Source organism: Phocoena phocoena, chromosome 6 (genome assembly GCF_963924675.1).
Source record: "Phocoena phocoena chromosome 6, mPhoPho1.1, whole genome shotgun sequence".
NCBI classification, from domain to species: Eukaryota; Metazoa; Chordata; class Mammalia; order Artiodactyla; family Phocoenidae; genus Phocoena; species Phocoena phocoena.
The window spans coordinates 47,258,561-47,281,433 of NC_089224.1; the positions used below are offsets into that span (position 1 = coordinate 47,258,561).

Consider the following 22,873-nt stretch of genomic DNA (forward strand, 5'->3'; position numbering starts at 1 on the left):
GAAAGCACTATGTACCAACCATGGGCTGGAGCTAATGTCAGGCCAATATCACTTATGAACATCAATGCTAGCATCTTAAATTCTTAGAGAATTTAATCCACTAGCACATTAAAAAAAAAAAGAGAGAAAGATGTTTACTTTAGGAATGCAGGGTTGTTTACTACTAACTGATTTTATAATGTAATTTACCACACTAAGATTAAAGGAGAAAAACTTAATACTCATCTAAATAGTTGTACAAAAGCATTATAAAGTTCACCACCTATTTATGATTTAAAAAAAGAAATTACTTTTAATCTAGAAGTGGAAGGAAGGTTCCTTAATTTATTATTAAGCAATCAAAACCCTAAAGTGGGGCTAGCAAACCTTTTCTATAAAGAATCAGATAGTAAGTATTTTTTGCTTTCAGGACCACAGGACCTCTGTTACAACTACTCAAATATGCCACTGTAGCATGAAAGCAGCCTCAGACCACATGTAATTGAATGAGCATGGCTATGATACAATAAAATTTTATTTACAAAAACAGGCCTTGGGCCAGATGTCAATTCTTGCTTTAAAGCATAAAGATACTTAATGATGAACTGCTCAAACCATTCCCTTTGAAATTAGGAACAAGACAAGATACCAGTTATGAATATTTCTATTCAATATTACACTAGGATCCTAGCCAGAGAATTAAGACAAGAAATTCTTAAATATATAAGTTGTAGAGGATATGATTGTTTATAGCCAGAAAATTGAAGAGAATCTACAAGCAAATGAAAATAAGAGAATTCAAGTAAGCTGCTGGACAGCAGACCACTACATAAAAAATCAATAGCATAGTTATACTCCAGCAACTAACAAATAAAAAATGTAATTAAAATACCATTTACAGTAGCAATAAAAACCATAAGGTACTTAGGAATAAGTAAGTTTAACAAAAGGTGTGCCCGATCTTTACAGAGAAAACTGAAACAGTTATTGAAAAACCTTTAAAAACACCTATGAAGTAAAATACAACATTCACGGGTACTGAGACTTTATGTCAAAATGATCTTATTTGCCCCCAAATTAATCTATGAATTCAATAGAATTCTAACAGAAAATCACAACAAAATTTTGCATGGAATTTAAAAAACTAATTAAAATTTATATGAAAAAGCAAAAGACCAAATACAGTCAAAACAATTTTAAAGAATAAGCAGTAAAGAGACTTGCTATTTCACATCATTTTTTTTAAACAATGTTATTGAGATATAACTCACATACCATACAATTTATTCATCTGAAGTGTGCAATCTGATGGTTTTCAGTATATTCAGAGTTGTTTTAACAACCACCACAATTAATTTTAGAGTATTTTCATCACCTCAAAAAGAAACCCCACACCCTCTTAGTCACTAACCCACAATTCCCCCATCCTCCCATCCCAAAGTAACCACTAATCTATTTTCTGTGTCTACAGGTTTGCCTTGGGCATTTCAAATAAATGGGATCATATAAGGTCTTTTAGCATGAGGTTTTCAAGGTTCATCCATGTTGTAGACAACTTAATTTTCAAGTCATTAAGATAATCTGATGCTGGCAAGAGACTAAAACAAACCAAAGGAACAGAAAATAAGCCTGGATACATACCCACACAAATATAAAATCTGATATGTGATGGTATTGACTCTGAAGACAGGTGGGAAAGAGATGAACTGACCATTCAATAAACAGTGCTATGTGACAACTGTTTACTCATGTTAAAAAAAAAATAAAATGGTATCTCTATGTCTCATCATACACTAATAATACCAAGTTTAGCTAAATTAAAGGTCTAAATGAGAAAGTCAAAACCTCACAACTTTAAGAATATCCAGGATAATATTTCATGACCTCAAGGCAGAGGATTTCACGTACAAGAACCAAAAATGGCAATCCATAAAGAGAAACTGAGAGCTGTGATCAATTAATATAAGTTTCTGTTCATCAAAAGACACAACAGAATGAAAATACAAATCACAGTGTGGCACAAGCTATTTGCAATGCATATAACAGACTAAGAATTACTTCCAGATTATATAAAGGCCTTATACAAATCAAAAGAAAAAGACAAACAACCCAACAGGAAAATGTACCCAAAAAGGAGGGAAAAACCAAAGGGCAAAAAGAAATTAAAACACCTCATTTGCTACTAATTAGGGAAATGTGAATTAAAGCCACAGTGACATCCCATTACCATCAAGTTGGCAAAAATTTGAAAGTTTGATCATAACAAGTACTGACAATGATATGGAACAAAGAGAACTTTCGTTTGCTGATGAAGAGGGGAAAGAGTAATATGGCATTAGCTATGCCTACCAACCAACATTAGCTCTTCTAGGTATATGTTTCAGAGGAATTTTAACCATGTACTCAAAGAAATATGCATAGTAATGATCAGAGCAGTTTTGTTCATAATTGCAAAATCTAACTACAATCTAAATACCCATCAACACTGATAAACACTGAAGACAAAGTAGAGCTACGTGTATCAACATGGATGAACCGCATAGAGAATGATGAGTAAAAAAGCAATTCACAGAAAACTATACAAACATAAATTTTTAAAGCATGAAAAACAAAATGTCATTTATACTAACACATATATAATATGTATTAGTGGGTGGAATCTGGAATCTGGGAGGAAGATTCATGCAAGTTATTTACATTATTCTCTATAATTCTTCGGTATCTAGAACATTTCATAATTCTGTAAGTACAATTAAGCAGAGTTCAAAATTATTTTACAAAACAGTGTTTTGAACAATAGAAATTATATAGAACTTATTTAAACCTGGGCAAAATTAAGAATCTCTATAATAGAGCTTCCCTGGTGGCGCAGTGGTTGAGAGTCCGCCTGCCGATGCAGGGGACACGGGTTCGTGTCCCGGTCCGGGAAGATCCCACATGCCACAGAGCGGCTGGGCCCGTGAACCATGGCCGCTGAGCCTGCGCATCCGGAGCCTGGGCTCCGCAACGGGAGAGGCCACAACAATGAGAGACCCGCGTACAGAAAAAAAAAAAAAAAAAAGAATCTCTATAATATTCTTTTATTCAGAACAGTAAATAAAATGAGGTAAATATTTGAGTTAAAACTTCAAAATCATTTCCACAGGCACCACACTATATACAACCTTGAAATAACTTTTTCAGGGATAGTTACTGAAAAACAATGAAATGTGTATGACAAGAAATATTTAGTGCTTCCAAGCAGTTCATTATTTCCAGGCTATAAGTAAATCTAAATACACATAGTAGAGATCAATCAAGATGGTAGACCAAGAGGACATGGAGCTCACTTCCCCCCATGAACACATCAAAAAATACATCTACATGTGTAACAATTCTCATGAAAAACTAACTGAAAACTGGCAGATGGACTCCTGTACCACCAAGGCTGTAAGAAAGATACACATGGAAGGGAAGAAAAGTGATTGGGTTGGGACCTGTGCCCAGGGGAGGGGACTCAGAGGAAATGGGAGATTACACAGGTGGACACCCTCTCAGGGGAGTGAGTGGTGAGAGCCATAGATAGGGTACCCCAGTCCTGGAGTCCTACACAGGGTAGACAAGCCCCCTTGGCTGGCTGGAGGACCACTGGGACTAACAAGAGGCAAAAAGAAAAACATAAAAAAAGAAAAACAAATTTAAAAAAATGGAAACAGTTTAAGAGATCTACAGAATAACATTAAACATACCAACATTCACATTATAGGGATACCAAAAGACAGAAAAGGGGATCAAAAATGTATCTGAGAAAATTATGGCTGAAAACTAACCAAACCTGAGGAAGGAAACAGATATCCAGGTAAAGGAAGCACAGAGGGTCAAAACAAGATGAACCCAAACAGGCCCACACCAAGACATATCACAATTAAAATGACAAAAGTTAAAAGTAAACAGTGAGTTCTGAAGGCAGCAAGAGAAAAGCAAAGTGTCATATACAAGGGAACCCCCATAAGGCTATCAGCTGATTTCTCTGCAGAAATTTTGTAGGCCAGAAGGGAGTGGCATGATATATTCAAAGTGCAGAACAGGAAAAGTCTGCAACCCAGGATACTCTACCCAGCAAGATTATCACTTAGACTACAGGGAGAGATAAAGATCTTCTCAGACAAGCAAAAACTAAAAGAGTTCATCAATACTAAATCTACCCTAAAAGAACTGTGAAAGGGTCTTCTCTAAATGGACAAAAAAGTAAGAATCTATAGGAAAGGGAAAATCCCACTAGGAAAAGCAAATGTATAGTAAGGACTGAAGATCAACCACTTAAGCCAATATGAAGATTAAAAGACAAAAAACTGTAAAAGCAACTATAACTACAATAAACAGTTAAGAGACAAACATGAAGATACAAAATATGACATCAAAAACACAAAATGTGGGGAGAGGGAGTAAAAAAAAAATGTAGATATTTTAGAATGTGTTTGTACTAAATTACTAACAGTTTAAAACAAAAAGTAGACATAGTTATAGGTCAACAATATATAAACCCGACAGTAAACACAAAGCAAAAACCTACGATAGTTACACAGAAACTAAAAAGGAACAGAAGCATAGTACTAAAGAAAATCATCAAACCACAAGGGAAGAAACAAAAAGAAATAACAGAGAAAAACCTCAAAACAACTGGAAAACAAGTAATAAAATGACAATAATTACATACCTGTCAATAATTACTTTAAATGTCAATGATCTAAATGCTCCAATCAAAAGACATACGGTGGGACCTCCCTGGTGGTCCAGTGGTTAAGAATCCACCTCCCAGAAAATATTTGCAAACAAAGCAACTGACAAAGGATTAATCTCCAAAATATACAAGCAGCTCAAGCACCTCAATATCAAAATAACAAACAACCCAATCCAAAAATGGGCAGGAGACCTAAATAGACATTTCTTCAAAGAAGATATACAGATTGCCAACAAACACATGAAAGGATGCTCAACATCACTAATCATTAGAGAAATGCAAATCAAGACTACAATGAGTTATCACCTCACACCAGTCAGAATGGCCATCAACACAAAATCTACAAAAAATAAATGCTGGAGAGGGTGTGGAAAAAAAGGAACCCCCTTGCACTGTTGGTGGGAATGTAAACTGATAGAGCCACTATGGAGAACAGTATGGAGGTTCCTTAAAAACCTAAAAACAGAACTACCATATGATCCAGCAATCCCACTACTGGGCATATACCCTGAAAAAACCATAATTCAAAAAGAGACATGTACCGCAATGTTCACTGCAGCACTATTTACAATAGGCAGGACATGGAAGCAACCTAGGTATCCACTGACAGATGAATGGATAAAGAAGATGTAGCACATACATACAATGGAATATTACTCAGCCATAAAAGGAAATGAAATTGAGTTATATGCAGTGAGGTGGATGGACCTAGAGTCTGTCATACAGAGTGAAGTAAGTCAGAAAGAGAAAACCAAATACCATATGCTAACACATGTATATAGAATCTAAAAAAAAAAAAAAAAAGGTTGTGATGAACCTAGGGACAGGGCAGGAATAAAGATGCAGAACAGAGAATGGACTTGAGGACACAGTGGGGGGAAGGGTAAGGTGGGACGAAGTGAGAGTGGCACTGACATATACACACTACCAAATGTAAAATAGATAGCTAGTGGGAAGCAGCTACATAGCACAGGGAGATCAGCTCAGTGCTTTGTGACCACCTAGAGGGGTGGGATAGGGAGGGTGAGAGGGAGATGCAAGAGGGAGGGGATATGAGGATATATGTATACATATAGCTGATTCACTTTGTTATACAGCAGAAACTAACACAACATTGTAAAGCAATTATACTCCAATAAAGATGTTAAAAAAATAAAATAAAATCATGGTAAAATATACATAACATAAAATTTACCATTAAAAAAAAAAAGAATTCCATGCCAATGCAGGGGACGTGGGTTCGACCCCTGGTCAGGGAACTAAGATCCTGCATGCCATGGGGCAACTAAGCCCATGCACTGCAACTGTTGAGCATGTGGGCCAAAACTAGAGAGCCTGCATGCCGCAACTACAGAGCCCATGCGCTCTGAAGCTCACACACCCAAACTACAGAGCCTGCATGCCACAACTACTGAGCCCATGCGCCACAACTAGAGAGAAGCCCGCACACCTCAATGAGGAGCCTGCATGCTGCAGTGGAGGATCCCTCATGCCGCAACGAAGACCCCGCATACTGCAACCAAGACCCAGCGCAGCCAAAAATAAAATAAATAAATATTTTTAAAAAAAAGACATATGGTGGCTGATTGGACAAAAAACCAAGACCCTTCTTTCCACAAGAGACTCACTCCAGAGCTGAAGACACAAAAAGACTGATAGTGGGGGGATGGGAAAAGATACTTTATGCAAACAGAAATGACAAGAGAGTGGGGGTAGCAATGCTCATATCAGAAAATAAACTTTAAACAAAGGCTATAACAAAAGACAAAGAAAGGCATTATAAAATGATAAAGAGATCAATACAAGAAAATGATATTACACTCAACATACGTGCACCCAGGAGCACCTAAACATATAAAGCAAATACTAACAGACACAAAGGTAGAAATTGACACTAATACAGTAATAGTAGGGTACTTTAAAACCCCACTTACATCAATGGACAGTCAATAATGCAAGAGCAGTCTAAAATGACACAACAGACCAGCTGGACTTAATAGATATCTACAGGACATTTACATTCAAAACCAGCATCATTAACATTCTTTTCGAGTGCACATGGAACATGCTCCAGGACAGATCACATGCTAGGCCACAAAACAAGTCTTAACAAATTTAAGAGGATAGAAATTATTTTATCAACTATTTTTTCTAACCACAATGGTATGAAACTAGAAATTAACTACAGAAAGAAAACAAGAAAAGAACAAATGTGCAGAGACTAAAAACATGGTACTAAAAAAACCAACAGGTCAATAAAGGAATCAAAGAGGAAATCAGAAAATACCTCAAGACAAATGAAAACACTACACTCCAAAATCTATGGGATGCAGAAAAAGCAGTTCTAAGAGCGAAGTTTATAGCAATACAGACCTTCCCCAAGAAACAAAAAAAATCTCAAACAACATAACCTACCACCTAAAAGAATTAGAAAAAGAAGAACAAACAAAGGCCAAAGTCAGCAGAAGGAAGGAAATAATAAAGCTCAGGGAGAAAATAAATAAGAAAGAGATTTAAAAAAATAGAAAAGATCAATGAAACCAAGAGCTGGTTTTTTGAAAAAAGAAAAAAAAAATTGATAAGCCTTCAGTCAGGCTCACCAAGAAGAAAAAAGACAACCCAAATTAAAAAAAAATAAGAAATGAAAAAAGGAAAAATAACAACCAACACCATGGAAGTATAAAAAAAAAAAAGTAAAAGAATACTAAGAAAACTTATATGCCAACAAATTGGGCAACCTAGAATAAATGGATAAACTTCTAGACACAAAACTTGCCAAGAATGAATCAAGAAGAAACAGACACTTTGAACAAACCAATCACTAGCAGTAAAATTGAATTTGTAATTAAAAAAAAACTCCCAGCCAACAAAGTCCAGAACCAGACTGCTTCACAGGGGAATTCTACCAAACATATAACGAAGAGTTAATACCTACCCTTCTAAAACTATTCCAAAGTATTAAAGAAACTATTCCAAATTATTAAATTCATTCTACAAGGCCACCTTTACCCTGGTACTAAAACCAAAAACACTACAAAAAAAGACAATTACAGGCCAGTATCTTTGATGAATATAGATGCAAAAATCCTCATCAAAATATAACAAACCAAATCCAACAATATATAAAAAGGATCATACACATGATCAAGTTGGACTTATTCCAGGGACACAAGGATGGTTCAAAATATGTAAAATCAATGTGATACACCACATTAACAAAAGGAAAGACAAAAAACACATGATCATCTCAACAGACGTTCAAAAAGCAATTGACAAAATTCAACATACATTCATCATAAAAATTCTCATCAAAGTGGGTACAGAGAGAACATATCTCAACATAATAAAGACCATATGTGACAAATGCAGAGCTAACATCATACTCAATGGTGAAAAGCTGAAAGCCTTCCCGTTAAATTAAGCATCCAAATTGGAAGGGAAGAAGTCAAACTGTTACTATTTAGAGATGACATGATACTTTACATAGAAAACTCTAGAATCTAAAACATGACACAAACAAACTTATCTACAAAACAGAAACACACTCCTAGACACAGAGAACAGATTTCTGGTTGCCAAGAGGGAAGGTAGAGGAAGGACTGGGAGTTTGGGGTTGGCAGACACAAACTATTACATTTAGAATGGATAAACAACAGGTCCTATTGTACAGCATAGTGAACTATATTCAACATCCTGTGATAAACAACAGTGGAAAAGAACACAAAAAAAGAATGTATGTGTATAACGGATCACTTGGCTATAGAGCTGTAAATCAACTATACTTCAATTTTTAAAAAAATGAAGAAAACCCTAAAGTCAGCACACAAAAACTATTAGAACTAATAAACGAATTCAGCAAAGTTGCAGGATACAAGATTAATATACAGAAATCTGTTGCTTTTCTCTACAATAATAATGAACTATCAGAAAGGGAAAGTAAAAAAAAAAAAATCCCATTTGAAATTGTATCAAAAAGAATAAAATACCCAGGAATAAACTTAACTAAGGTGAAAGACCTACACTCTGAAAACTCAGATGAAGGAAAGTAAAGATGATACAAAGAAATGTAAAGATGCCCCTTGCTCTTCTGGAATTTTAAGAATTAATATTGTTAAAATGACCAATACCTCCCCAAGCAATCATGCAATCCCTATCAAAATACTCATGACATTTTTCAAAGAAATAGAACAAATAATCCTAAAATTCATGAAGAACCACAAAAGACCACAAATTACAAAAGCAATCCTGAGGAAAAAGAACAAAGCTGGAGGTATCACCATCCCAGACTTCAGACTATACTACAAAGTTACAGTAATCAAAACAGCAACAGCATGTTTTGTGTCTGGCAAAACACAGACACATAGATCAACTGAACTAAACAGAGAGCCCAGAAATAAACCCACGCACCTACAATCAATTAATCTATGACAAAGGAAGCAAGAATATACAATGGAGAAAAGACAGTTTTTTCAATAAGTGGTGCTGGGAAAACTGGACAGCTACAGGTAAAACAATGAGATTAGAACATTCCCTCACACCATATACAAAAATAAACTCAAAATGGATTAAAGACCTAAATAGACGATCTGAAACCATAAAACTCCTAGAAGAGAACACAGGCAAGACACTCTGACATAAATCATAGCAGTATTTTTTGGATCTGTCCCCTAAGGCAAAATAAATAAAAGCAAAAATTAACATATGGGACCTAATTAAATTTAAAAGCTTTTGCACAGCAAAGGAAGCCATCAACAAATCAAAAAGACAACCTATGGAATCGGAGAAAATATTTGCAAATGATGCGACCAACAAGGGGTTAATATCCAAAACATACAAACAGCTCATATAGCTCATTATCAAAAAAGCAAACAATACAATCAAAAAATGGGCAGAAAACCTGAAAACACATTTTTCCAAAGAAGGCATACAGATGGCTAACAGGCACATGAAAAGATGCTCAACATCACTAATTACTACAGAAATGCAAATCAAAACAACGGTGAAATATCACCTCACACCTGTCAAAATGGCTCTCGGCAAAAAGACAACATAAACTAAATGTTGGCGAGGATATGGAGAAAAGGGAACCCTAATACACTGTTGGTGGAAATGTAAACTGGTGCAGCCACTATGGAAAACAGTACGGAGGTTCCTCAAAAAACTAAAAGTAGAACTACCATATGATCCAGCAATTCCACTCCTGGGTATATATCCAGAAAAAATGAAAGCACTAATTCGAAAAGATACATGCACCTGATTGTTCATAGCAGCACTATTTACAATTGCCAAGACATGGAAGCAACCCAAGTGTCCATCAACAGATGAATGAATAAAGATTATATATATATATATATATATATATATACACACACACACACACACACACACACACACACACACACACACACAATAGTACTCGACCATAAAAAAGAATGAAATTCTGCCATTTGCAGCATCATGGATGGACCTAGAGAATATTATGCTTAGTGAAATTAGGGAGAGAAAGATAAATACTGTGTGATATCACTTATATGTAGAATCTAAAATATTAAAAAAAATGAGTACAGCAAAACAGAAACAGACTCACAGATATAGAAAACAAACTAATGGTTACCAGTGAAGAGAGGAAAGCGGGGAGGAGCAAGATAGGATTATAGGATTAAGAGATACAAACTACTATGTATAAAATAAATAAGCAACAAGGATATACTGCATAGCACAGGGAATTATTGCCATTACCTTTTAATAACTTTTATTGGAATATAATCTGTAAAAATACTGAATCACTATGCTGTGCACCTGAAAATAGTACAATATTATAAATCAACTATACTTCAATTTTTTTAAAGTACTGAAAGCCCAAATAAATAGACAAACATAGTAAAGAGCTACCACAATTACACAGTTTTCAAAATACAATGGTAGATCCATTTCAAAATTATTTTTTAAGGTACATTAAATGTTTTCTTCCTTCCTTAAGTTATTCTTCTGGTTCACTCAAGGCTATTTTCCCAACCAATTCTACTGCTGTAACCATTGAAGTCTCATCCCAAATTCTCACTCTATTCATTTTCTGCCAGTATCAAACAGTAAAGAATAAAAGCACTCCAGGACCTGGAATTTGGCACTAATACTAGGGAAGTTTCAATACTTACTGCCCTTTACCCATGTTGTTTGTTGTTTTTGTGAGGGCGGGGTTGCAGAGGGCGCTCCTAAACAACCATCTAGAACTGGATGGATGAATCTTCTTTTATTAGTGTGGTACTCTACTCTCTGAACCCTCAGTTACACCACTGCTATACATATTTATCACCTCCAGTAAACACAAACTCTGATTTTTAATATCAATTTCTCTGTAATCCCTATAAAATTCAAATCTTGACAACTAAGAAAACAGCATATTACCCTATATTGTGACTAAACTCAAACAGGTAAACCCATTTTTTAAGAGCTTACACACGGATTTTGAATTAAACCTAGATAGCATATCATCTCTTGAGCTCTGAAAGCAGTGTTTTTAACCTTTTTTTTTAATAATCCATATTCTCTTCTGATAAACATAAATATCTCCTGCCTACTGTTAACATTATTATCCAATATAAACTATTACAATATTGAACACAGTCTTTTTCAAATCGCACAACATTCCAGGATTCTGATACCTGTCCTGATTGAGAATCATTGTATTGAATCTGAAGACTTATTACCAACTTTTAAAAGTAGCATATTTTTATATGCTTTCAATGAGCTATAACTACATGTGGGGAAAAATATAAATGGAGATAATATAAAAAGAATCAACTTACATATATAACATGTTTGTATCCAAGTCAATGCAAACAACATCTTGTGGTGGGTCATGAAGATCAAAATACCTTGAGTCAACTCCAACTATAAATGGTAAAGGTGCACTAAGCACGGCTGCCAGTGAAAGAGGACAAAGGGGAATATATGGGCATTGCCACTGAAATGGAAAGATCATCTGGGAAAAGAAGTTTTAAAAAATTAACCAAGTTTTAAATTTGCAATGAGAATTAGTAATTAACTAATACTACTGAAAGGGACCATTACAGAGCATTTAAGTCTAGTTTCATTCCAAAAACTAAATGACTATATTAAACTTCATTCCAAAAACTAAATGACTATAAAACACTGATAGGCAATACTATGAACCAATGTGATTAAAATCTTCAAGAATCACAGTGATCATAAGCACAATTAAAATGCTAACAGCTCTTTGCATGTTAATTCTTCTAATGCCTATAGAAAATCCACATTCCCATTTTATGGAGAAAGTGAAAGAGGAGAAAAAATAGCCCAAAATTTTATAAAACAAACTCATGATCTTTAACTCTGATGCATTTCATTCATCTGTTAATTTTCAAGATAACCTTTGACTAAAATCCAACTAAGAACACCAAGAACTAAAAAAATTTAAATGATTCTCTTGGGAATAGTAATAGTCAACTAAAAATTTCAACCAAAAAAATTTTGTAACTGCCCAAATAAATATAATATTATCCAACTTCAGTGAATCTTGGCATCTTAAAAATATTAGTCAATATAAAACATACCTCAACAATCTTTACCAGCTTTCCTTTATAAAGCTCTACCTTAATTGTATCAATGTGTTCTTTTTAAAAGGGAAAAAAGACAAATTTTGATAAGTAAAAAAAAAAAATTTAAATTTTAATAATCAATATTATAATTTTAATCATTGATGACAAAATCTTTCCTCTACTACAAAAATCCTTGCTATATTTCAAGATCTAGTTCAATTCTTACCTTACCCATCAGTACTCACCCCAAATAATTACCTATAGCATTTACTACCTCTGCCAGTTATTCCAGATGGTTATACAGAATTGGAATTCTGTCTTCAATCATTTATTTACTTTCTAGTAACTGAGCACTTAATATGTACCAAGAACTGTTCTAGATGATGGGGCTGTAACAGTGAATGAAACAAAGATCCTGCCCTCATGAAATGTACAGTGTGGCATAAGAGCCAGCAAACTTTTTCTGTAAAAGATAAGAATATTTTATGCCTTGCAAGCCATATTGTCTCTGTCACAAATACTTAACTCTGTCTTCATGTATGAAAGCAGTCATAGGCATTATGTAAATAAATGGCCTATGTTCCAGTAAAATTTTATTTACAAAAACAAGTGGCGGCCAGGATTTGACTCACAGGCCACAGTTTGCCAACACCTAGTCTAGCAGGAAGAGAGAAAACAAAAAGAAGATAATAAATAAAATATATACCATGTGAGAGAGTGCTAAGTGCTACGAAAAAAAGAAAAAGTATAGCCAAGTAAAGGCGATTAGAGTTTAGAACATGAGAGAGGAGAGGGGGAAAGCAGGCTGTATTATTAAATAGGCCAAACAGGGTAGGCTTCAATAAGAAAGTGACACTGAGCTGAAACTTGAAGGAGGTGAGGGTTTTAGTCAAGGGGATATCTAGGAGAAGAGCGCTTTGAAGAAAAGGAACAGCTAGAGCAAAGGCCTTAAGGTGTGGGGACTGCCTAGTATGTGCCAGGGGTAGCAAAGAGGCCAGCATGGCTAGAGCAGAGTGAGCAAGAGGGAGAGAAGTAGACAATGGTATCAGAGAGCAGAGGGATAGAACCACTCGCAAAGGACCTTGCAAGGACTTCAGATTTCCTCCAGGGAAAACTGACTATCTACCATTCAACAAAAGGTACGTTACATCTCTAACTACATAAGAAATTTCAGAATAAAACTACTGGACAACAAAATATGACACCCTTGTCTTCACCTTCGACTTTTGCACGCAATCATAAACAATGTCAATTTTACAAGAATACCCATTGGTTCCAGCAATTTTTGCTATGGGGCTCCATTAACTCTTCAATATTCTTTGATATTCAAATCACTCTCCTTTTGAGGAATTTAAACTGTCAGGATTCTTTTCAATTTTCTCCTCTTTAAATGGTAATTTGCCTTACTATCAAATCCTCATTTATCAATAGTTTTGCAAGCAATTCAGGCTGTTCTCCAACATCGGTTACATAAATTTCATGCAATCTTGCATTTTAATAAGATTTCCGATTTCACATTGCAAGAGACTGGGCCACAGAGATTCAGACAGAGGGGCATGGATAATCCCTAAAGTTTTATAGGAAGAAATATTTGAGCGGGAACTTTCTAAAACTGGTCAGTTCATTAACAAATATTTTCATGTTATAACAACTTTAGCTTTTACATGTAACTGTGGAGGCTTGGAAAATTAGTACATAATTAGGATCTTTGCCCTCCATAAACCATCTCAAATGGTTATTACTGTTTTCAGTCCTAGCAGCATTTCTCTGACCAGATTAATATCTTGGAGACATACCCCATTTGTTGATTTAACAAGTATTTATTGAGTGTTTACTCCATGCTATTTAACTGTGATAAATGCTGAGGACACAGGAGTAAAAAAGAGACCTAAAAAAGATCCTTACTTCCATGAGAGTAAAATGGGGAAGGGAAGAGAGGAGAGTCAGCTATTTTAAATTAAACAAATAATGGAAAATAGAGTTAGAGAAATAGAACATCCAAAATTCTATATTATGACCTATAAAGCCCTACATGATCAGACCTCCTTCTAATTGCAATGGGAAGCCATCAAGAGGTTTTAAAACAGGACTTGATTTAACTTTTATTTATGCTTTTCACAATAGCTAAACATCTGTACATTATCCAATTTCACAATCACCTAGATATTCCTATACATTACTGGCTCACAATGATTAAAAGTTAAAATTGGGAGAAATTAGTCATGTAATTCATGTCCACAATTTTAGGGCAGCTGAAATTGACCAGAGCTTCTCATTTAATACAGTAAGCTTCATTCACAAGTTCTATTATTATGTAATCATATAGATTCTCTGAAGAACTCTAAAATATGAAAAATTAGAAATTGAAATTCTCTCAATAGAAATCACTTTTTTTTCTTTATATTTAGTATTTCTCTTTGCCATCCTACTACATTTATGTTAAACACTTAGTGGTAATTTCAAAGCTTTGGTTGAAGGAAATTTCCCTTTAGAGTAAAAATTCTGTCAAGAATTCTGCACTAAAAAGAAAATTCTATACTTACAGCTACAACAGCTTCAGCTACTCCAGTCAACACAGCTGGCCTAAGAGAATGCAGCAAAATCTTGCTCTCAAGTAAAACAAAGAGCAGCAGTGTTGCACAATTCTCAGGACCCAGATTCATTAACAAGGTGCTAAAGTTGGCTCCACTAGAAAAGGAGAGAAAAAGAGGTGATTATGAACTATTTCACCAAAAGGTGCTAAGATTTGCTTATTAAATTATTTCCTAAATATTAATAAATTGAAAATCTAATATTAATTTCAAGTCCTGATTTAGTTATCACTGAAAAGTAGCAAATTTAATAAGATGGTATAGGAGAATGATTCAAACTCATCCTTTGGCAACAAGGGCGTTTATCAGGAAAGATTTTCCTGAAGAACAGCCATTTGAGCTACGCTCTAAAGAAAGAAGGTAGGGGTTGGTGGGAAGACAACATTTGCAAAGGTCCTGAAGCAAGGAAAAGCAATTGTCATGTTCAAGAAATTGAAATAAACCTACTGTGACTAAAGCGTATTAAAGGAAGGGATGAAAACAACAAGAGATTATGCCCAAAATAAAAATATTTGCATTCTCCAACAATTTTATATTTGCATTCTCAGAAGGAAACATTGGCTGCAGTGTGGATAAAAAACTGAAAGACAAGAGCAGAAGAGTGCCAATTAAGAGGCTCATAATGAAGTAGTCCAGGTAAAAGGTCATGCTAGCCTGGACTAGTGACACAGATGAAGAGAAGCCAATAGATTCAAGACATTTTAGGAGGTAAAATCAGTTCACCTTGAACATTTAGTAAGGAACTGGATATGCGGAAGGGAGATGAGAGGAAAAGGGAGGTATTCCCCACATTCAATCTTGCAACTTTCTTTAAGTGTTCCATTTTTAAAATGCTGAATGGCCCCAGCTATCAAAGTTAGAAACATTAAGGCTATTCTTAGTTTGTAAAGATGACACAACTCTATTATACTAACCCTTAAAATATTTTAAAGCATTCTGCTCCAAGTGAACAAATGTATTATTTTATATACCATTAATTACCTTAGTGGTAAAGGTGTAGAAACTGGTTGTGAAAATATTAACGCATCATGGACTGATAGCTTAAAAAAAGAAAAAAAATGATAAATTAACCAAGCCAATTTTGAAACCTAAATATTTAGATCAAGGGTAAAATGGAAAATAGTTTAATAGGCAGACTGATACAGTTTTGGAAACATGTACTAAAACATAAAACAATAGCTGTTATTTACTTAGAAGTATATAGTTCTTTAAAATTAAATGGTTAATTCAACTGAATTTTGATTCAGTTAACTGATTAAAATACAGCTGTTTAAAAATTATGGAATAACTGCTTTTTAAAAGCCTCCAATTTATTTACTCTCTATTGGCAATTGCTTAATATATATTAATACTTGCTGAACTGAAATACATTCAAGATTAACAATATTTGACTAACACATATAATGTTAATAACCATCTTAGAAAAAAATGTTTAAATAGCTTGCCTCTATAGATTAGTCTGCAAACTGTTATTGGTACAGGAAGAACAGTATATAAACAGAGAGAAAGCGATTTAGAAACTTTCATGGCACTCTGACACTGCTCTCATATCCAAGTACATTATCAGTGAACTCATGTCTTTGGACAGGGAATAGACCTGTTCACGTCTATACTGATCTCATATGGTAAGCTGCTTACGTCACAAGCTATATACTTATATAGGTCTGCCACTGACTGGAAATAAAAAGAAACTGGTCCTTTAACAACACTATTATAGACTGCTTCACTTCCGCCTTCCAACCATAACCAATTTCACATTTGATATTTATTAGTCACTCGAATATTAAAAACATGCCCTCAACATAATTTTGGGTTTTACATTATTAAAGTAGGCTACATAAAGGCCACACATGAACCAATGATGTTATGAACCAAGTATTGTAATTATTCCAATTCTGTATACCCAAAATTCAAAAAAACAGTACAAAAGAATATGAGCTAAAGATATAAAATACAGAAAATTCAAGGATTTCATGGATGCATCTTGCTCCGCCTCAAACCAAAAGGGCCATAGCATCCACATTGCAATGACTGGAATGAACATATGCAGCACTCCCTTCAAACATACTGTTTTTTATTACCTGTACCAGGATTCTTGGTCTTTGTGGTGAAGGAAAAGGGATGTTTTGCATAAAATGTGAAATGTGCCTAGAAAAAATTTTTGAAATAAAGATAATTACTTTTCTAAAATGCTTCATGGATTTTAACAGATCTTAAATACCATTATTCATCATCCTGGACCTGACAAAGCCACTTACCTAAAACTTAAGCTAAATAAATAAATAAATTTACTTAGTGTAAATAAATGTACTCATTCCACTATGAGTGGAATGCAACTTCTAAAACGCAAAATGTATTTCCTGATTAAAAGTCCAGATTAATATACCCTATTATCACCAGGAAAATAAGAATAACATGAATATAGTTTTCATGAAAGAAGCTAACATTTATTGCCCTGGTTATCAGTATCAGTATGGGGAGCAACTAACTGTGATATAATGAATCAAAACTAATACAGAATTCAATCTAATAATATTAATTAAATTAATATAGTTCTTACACTATAACTTCCGGCAAATCACTTGTCCTATTTCTCCACCTATACATAATAACTCAAGTCTTTCCAAAGTTTTGAGCTCTTAGGAGCCACTAAATGCAAAGTATTACTTCAACTGAAAAAAAAGAATTGATGATATACACTGATTTTTTTTTCCACAAATTTCATAGAACCTTAATTTTTCAAAAGGCTGCTAACTTATTATTAACATTAAATTTACTCCAATCAATTTTAAGTTAATCTGACAGCTGAAAGTTAAATCTAGAATTATGAACCATTAGGCTGTCATTCCAGTAATAAAACAAGAAAGCTGAAACCATATTGCTACACCAAATTTTGATGTGTTTCTTCATAGTACTTTTACTATTTTATAAAGTTGATTTTTGAGCAGCATTACTTTAAAACCTACAGGTAACTGGCCCCCTCTTATCCACTAAACTAGTATGCTTCACTGATAATCTTTTTGCTATATTGTGAAATTTTGAGAAGTTTAAGAAAAATCTGTTTACACACACATTTCCACCAAAGATCTTGACTTGCTTTGTTAGCAGGATACATGAGTTATTTACTATAATAAACAAGTCAACATGCCACTAGAAGTCAGAAAAGATGTGGTTTTAAAAAGACAGTGGTTCCACATCTATTTTTCTTGCTTACAAAACATTTCCATGATGAAGAGAATTACAAATCAAAGGGAAAGCATGTAGAGTTCTATCAATGCTAAAACCAAAACCTTACTTTTAACATCAATTAATCAATTAACACCATTAATTTCTACATCAGTTTAGAGATGTTTAACTTGCAATGGTCATTTGGATAGTTGGGGTGTGTGTGCAACAACAGCTATTTTTCTCTTGGTTATTTAAGAATGAGTAGGAAGAACACATACAATATAATGTATATATATAAGTTTCTTCCTCAGCTGAATTCTCAGAAGATTTTTATCTGGTCATCCTCACCACCACTCCTCAATTTTAAATTCAGAGTCAATGACTCAGGTGAAGAAGGGATCAAGTAAAAAGTAGAATGTGACTCTCCTTCCCTTTCAACTCTGATGCTTGAAGTCAGGTAAACAATGAAATGTACATATATACATCCAATTTTTTCACCAGACATCCTTCAAATCATTATACATACTTTTCAATGGGAAGAGGATGTGGTCCAGACACAGAAAGTTTGTAGATAAACATGAGAAATTTTCTAAAAGCTTCAAAAAAAGGCCAGTGTGAGAGTAAACAAATGCATTTGTTTGAATTGATGGATTTGGAGACCATTTTTCTCTCCACAGGTGTCAACAGGCCCAGCTGCATAAGCTGTTTTTCTGTTAGAAGTTCTCGAGAGTAAGGTTCATAAAACTGGATGGCAGCTCCATATACCTACAGAGTAAAAAAAAATTCCATTGTAAAATTTGAGTGTTTTTAAAAATTAATTTCTCTTTTTCTCTTTTTCCAAAAGAAGTATTTGCTTAGAGTGCATATGACAGGTAAATGAAAAAGAAAATCTCAAACATTGTTGATAGGAATGTAAAATGGTGCAGCTATGGGGGAAAACAGTTTGGCAGCTCCTCCAAAAGTTAAACAATTACCCTATGATCCAGCAATTTCACTCCTAGGTATATACCCAAAAGGATTGAAAGCAGGGACTCAAACAAATACTTGTACACCAGTGTTCATAACAGCATTATTCACAATAACCAAAAGAGAAACAACCCAAATGTCCATCAACAGATGAACAGATAAACAAAATGTGGTATAGTCATCCCTCAGTATTCGAGGGGGGTTGATTCCAGGACCCCCAGCGGATACCAAGATCCACGAATGCTCAAGTCCCTTATATAAAATGATGTAGTACAGTCGGCCCTCTGGATCCACAGGTTGGGCATCCCTGGATACGGTGGGCTGACTATATATACACTCAAGAGAATATTATTCATCCTTAACAAGGAATCAAATTCTGATAAATACTGCAACATGGATGAACCTTGATAACATTACGCTAAGTGAAATAAGCCAGACACAAAAAGACAAGTATTATATGATTCCATTTATATGTGCTACCTAGAATAGACAAATTGGTAGAGACAGATAGTAGAAAAGAGAGACATAGGATAGGAGTAGAAGAAACTTCTGTTTAGAGTGATGAAAACGCTCTGGAAATGGCTAAGTGATACTTTTATAAATCTTTTAACTGTTTAGTCACTATATACATATGTGTATGTATATATGTCATATATGTGTGTGTCTGTTATATCACATTAACCCTTGTCTTTATAGATACAAATAACACTCTCAGATACAATTATTTCAAAGTCATTTCTGGGGTTCTTAACAAGCAATATGTCAAAAGCATCACAATGAGGATTTGTTGTTCTCTACTGGTCAAAGTAACTTTGGTAATGCTTAAGTGTTTGAAGATATTAAAATATTCATTTATATTTATTGCTTTCAATGGAAGAAACTATAAATGATTATTAAGCTAAACAGTTAGCTTACTTGTAAGCAATCCAGTCAATATAGTACTGGCCTTCCATTTAGTGAGTATTTTACTATGTTCCAGACACTCTGCTGGACACTTAACCTTAATTATCATCTTCAGTACAGTGGCTGTAAACCTGAAGACTGGAGAATGAGGACACAGATTTATTTTTGTTTGTTCCATAAGAGCCAGCCTTGGTTACTTACACATTTCAATAAAATTGGCTATTCTATCAAACTTCCTAAGAAAGTTCAATTTTTAAATTTCTACTAGATCTGTAGTTTTATTTACTTTTTACTTCCTAATATTGCTTTTTTGCCATCTCTTTTTTATTTTAAATTATCATTCTATGTTATTATTACTGTTTATACATGTTTTGAATTTTTGGCTATTACCAATAAAGTATATAAATATACATGTGTTTTGGAGAATATATATAGTCATTTCTCTTGGGATATGCTCAGGTGTATACCTGTTGGGCCACAGAGTTATTTCTTATCCTTGCTGACAATATAGAAGTTCTTTAAATATTCTGAATACAAGACCCTTATGGAATACCTACAGTATCACATTACTTTCTCCCAGCCTGGGGCCTGCTTTTCCACCTTCTTAATGGTACCTTTGAATGAACAGATGTCCTTAACTCCAGTGAGGTCCTATTATTCATCTTTTCTTTTATGGCTAGTGCTTTCTGCATACTGTTTAAACTATCTTCACTTACTCCCTCAATTTTAATGTATTATTTGTCTCATGACCCTCACTGTTGTTGTTGAGAAATTAGCCATCAATTAATAGTTATACCTTTATAAGTAAGTATGTCTTTTCTTTCTGGTTGTTTTTTGTCTTTGGTATTCTATCATTTTACTATAATATGAAAACAGGTGGTTTTATACTTTTATTTTTTTTCTGCTGAAGATTCAGAGTGTATCTTTAACCTGAAAAACTCAGTTTTTCATCAACGTTGGAAAACTCTCAATCAACCACTAGCTCTTAAAATGCTGTCTCTCCCTTTTCTAGTCTCTCCTTCTGGGGTTCATTAAATATCTGTTGGTCCATCTGATTCTATCCTCTGCATTTTTAAACTCCTTTTATGTTTTATGTATTCCTGTGCCACTTCCAAGATAACCTATTTCCCACTTCATTAATTCTTCCTTCATGTATGACTTATCTGCTATTTAAACCATTCATTACATTTTTAATTTTATGGATATTTTCATTTCTAGACATTTGATTCTTTTTCCAACCTGTCTACTGATTTTTCAAAATATCCTGTTCTTTCCTTGATGTTCTGAGCCCCTCTATTAGGTCTTGAATCATTTCAATTATATATTCAATTTATAATATCTTTGATATTGTTATTCTATCATTTCAATATCTTAAGGGTGTAATCCAGCTCTGTGTCTTGTTGATTCTTCCTATGGTACCTATGGCTTCTAACTTTCACTAGCATCTCATCTTGAGGCCTGGGTTTTGAGGGTATCTCTCCAGAGACTTTATATGTGCTCCTATAGACACTCCAGGGGTATCAGCATCCTGATCCCAATTTTCATGTAGACTTCTCACTTTGGGCATTGAAGTGCAAATGTAAACAGAAATGTATTGTGTTCAAATAATCCTAACATTCACATTAAACCTATATTAATCATTTTATGGATTAAAAACATGGACAAAATAGGTTTAATAAAAGAGGAAAAAACATACCTTTTCAGCAGAAGAGCCTGTGAGGACAAAAGTTGAAAAAACTGGAAGCGGGTATTTGCTTTGGGGATCCCAACATTCAATTGTAGCTCCCATCGGAAGGCAGAAGAGAGGGACAGATTCCGAGAGCGGAAATGACTCATAGTCCTCTTCTGGATACCTAAAAATTAAACCTATTGGAGAAAGGACATAATGATATTTATTTATCTATTTATTATTTTTTTATTTTTTATTCTTTGGCTGTGCTACACGGCTTACAGGATCTTAGTTCCCTGACCAGGGATTGAACCCGGGCCCACAGCAGTGAAAGCGCCAAGTCCTAACCACTGGACTGCCAGGGAACTCCCGATAATTTTTTTCAAATAGTTACTAATTACATATTAATAGGATACATATTAATAGGATATTTTACATATTACATATTAATAGGATATTTTAATAGCACATTCTACAGAAATATTTGTGTGAAATTTCAAGATCAGTTTTTCTCTTGCCATATCAGTAATTAAAATAAATAACAAATTTACCATTTATTTTTACCCATGGACTTAAAGTTCACTGTAACATTAAAAGGTATTAAATATACTAGTTAAAACTCTATTCAACAGGATCATCAATCTTAATGTATTTTCCCTACATACTGCCAACATCTTAGAGAATGCAAGAAACATACAGGGAAATTTATCAACTATTTCAGTTAGTCTTCTGTGGGGAGAAAAAAAAATTCAGGGAAGGGACAAGTGTTATGAAATAATGCCAAGGCAGCAGAAATTATCACAGCCCCTAAACTTTTCTTGAGAGAGCAGCAGTGTAAAATGAATGTAACATGAAAAGTAAATGAGACAGAAACTCTTGTTTCTGTACAGAGTTTGCGAGATCAAGGAAGCAGGAGCAGGGGGCACTGTGAGAAGCATAACAAAGACCAGAATAAAGTAGCTACATGGCATCAATTCATTAGCCTCTAATATCTCTAATACACAGACCACCCCTAGGTTAAGCACTTGAAAGTCAGTAGCAGAATTCTGAGTCCAAATTCAGTCTACAAAATTCTTTATTCTAAAATATGTGTCTTATATCAAATACCTGAACACCTTCACAAAACTTGTTTCTATACGTTTTCTTTAAGTGACACTTTCTCACCACCAAAAAGAAAAAAGAACTTCTAAGGAAATCATATATAATCAACACATTACAGCAATATTAACAGTATTACATTTTAAAGTGATACTGAAATTTATAACTGTTAATTGTTGCCTTTATTTTTATATTAAATGATTTGATACATTAGTATGAA

The 22,873-nt window shown here is 34.1% G+C and overlaps 1 protein-coding gene across 11 annotated transcripts in view; it reads right to left on the reverse strand.

Annotated features, from left to right (window-relative positions):
- The window catches only part of DENND4C (DENN domain containing 4C), a 93,885-nt gene that overhangs the window by 59,032 nt on the left and 11,980 nt on the right, over positions 1-22,873 (reverse strand). For 8 of the 11 annotated variants that reach the window (XM_065879209.1, XM_065879206.1, XM_065879205.1 and 5 more), the window contains exons 4-9: positions 21,583-21,752; positions 18,544-18,782; positions 16,931-16,997; positions 15,831-15,889; positions 14,802-14,946; positions 11,506-11,681 (exon numbers count right to left, since the gene is read on the reverse strand). The exons of 2 other annotated variants lie outside the window; for them this stretch is intronic. In XM_065879209.1, coding sequence (XP_065735281.1) covers positions 11,506-11,681; positions 14,802-14,946; positions 15,831-15,889; positions 16,931-16,997; positions 18,544-18,782; positions 21,583-21,752 — 856 coding nt within the window. The remainder of the gene's footprint in view (positions 1-11,505; positions 11,682-14,801; positions 14,947-15,830; positions 15,890-16,930; positions 16,998-18,543; positions 18,783-21,582; positions 21,753-22,873) is intronic. One more of the 11 variants, XM_065879208.1, reaches the window with a different exon arrangement.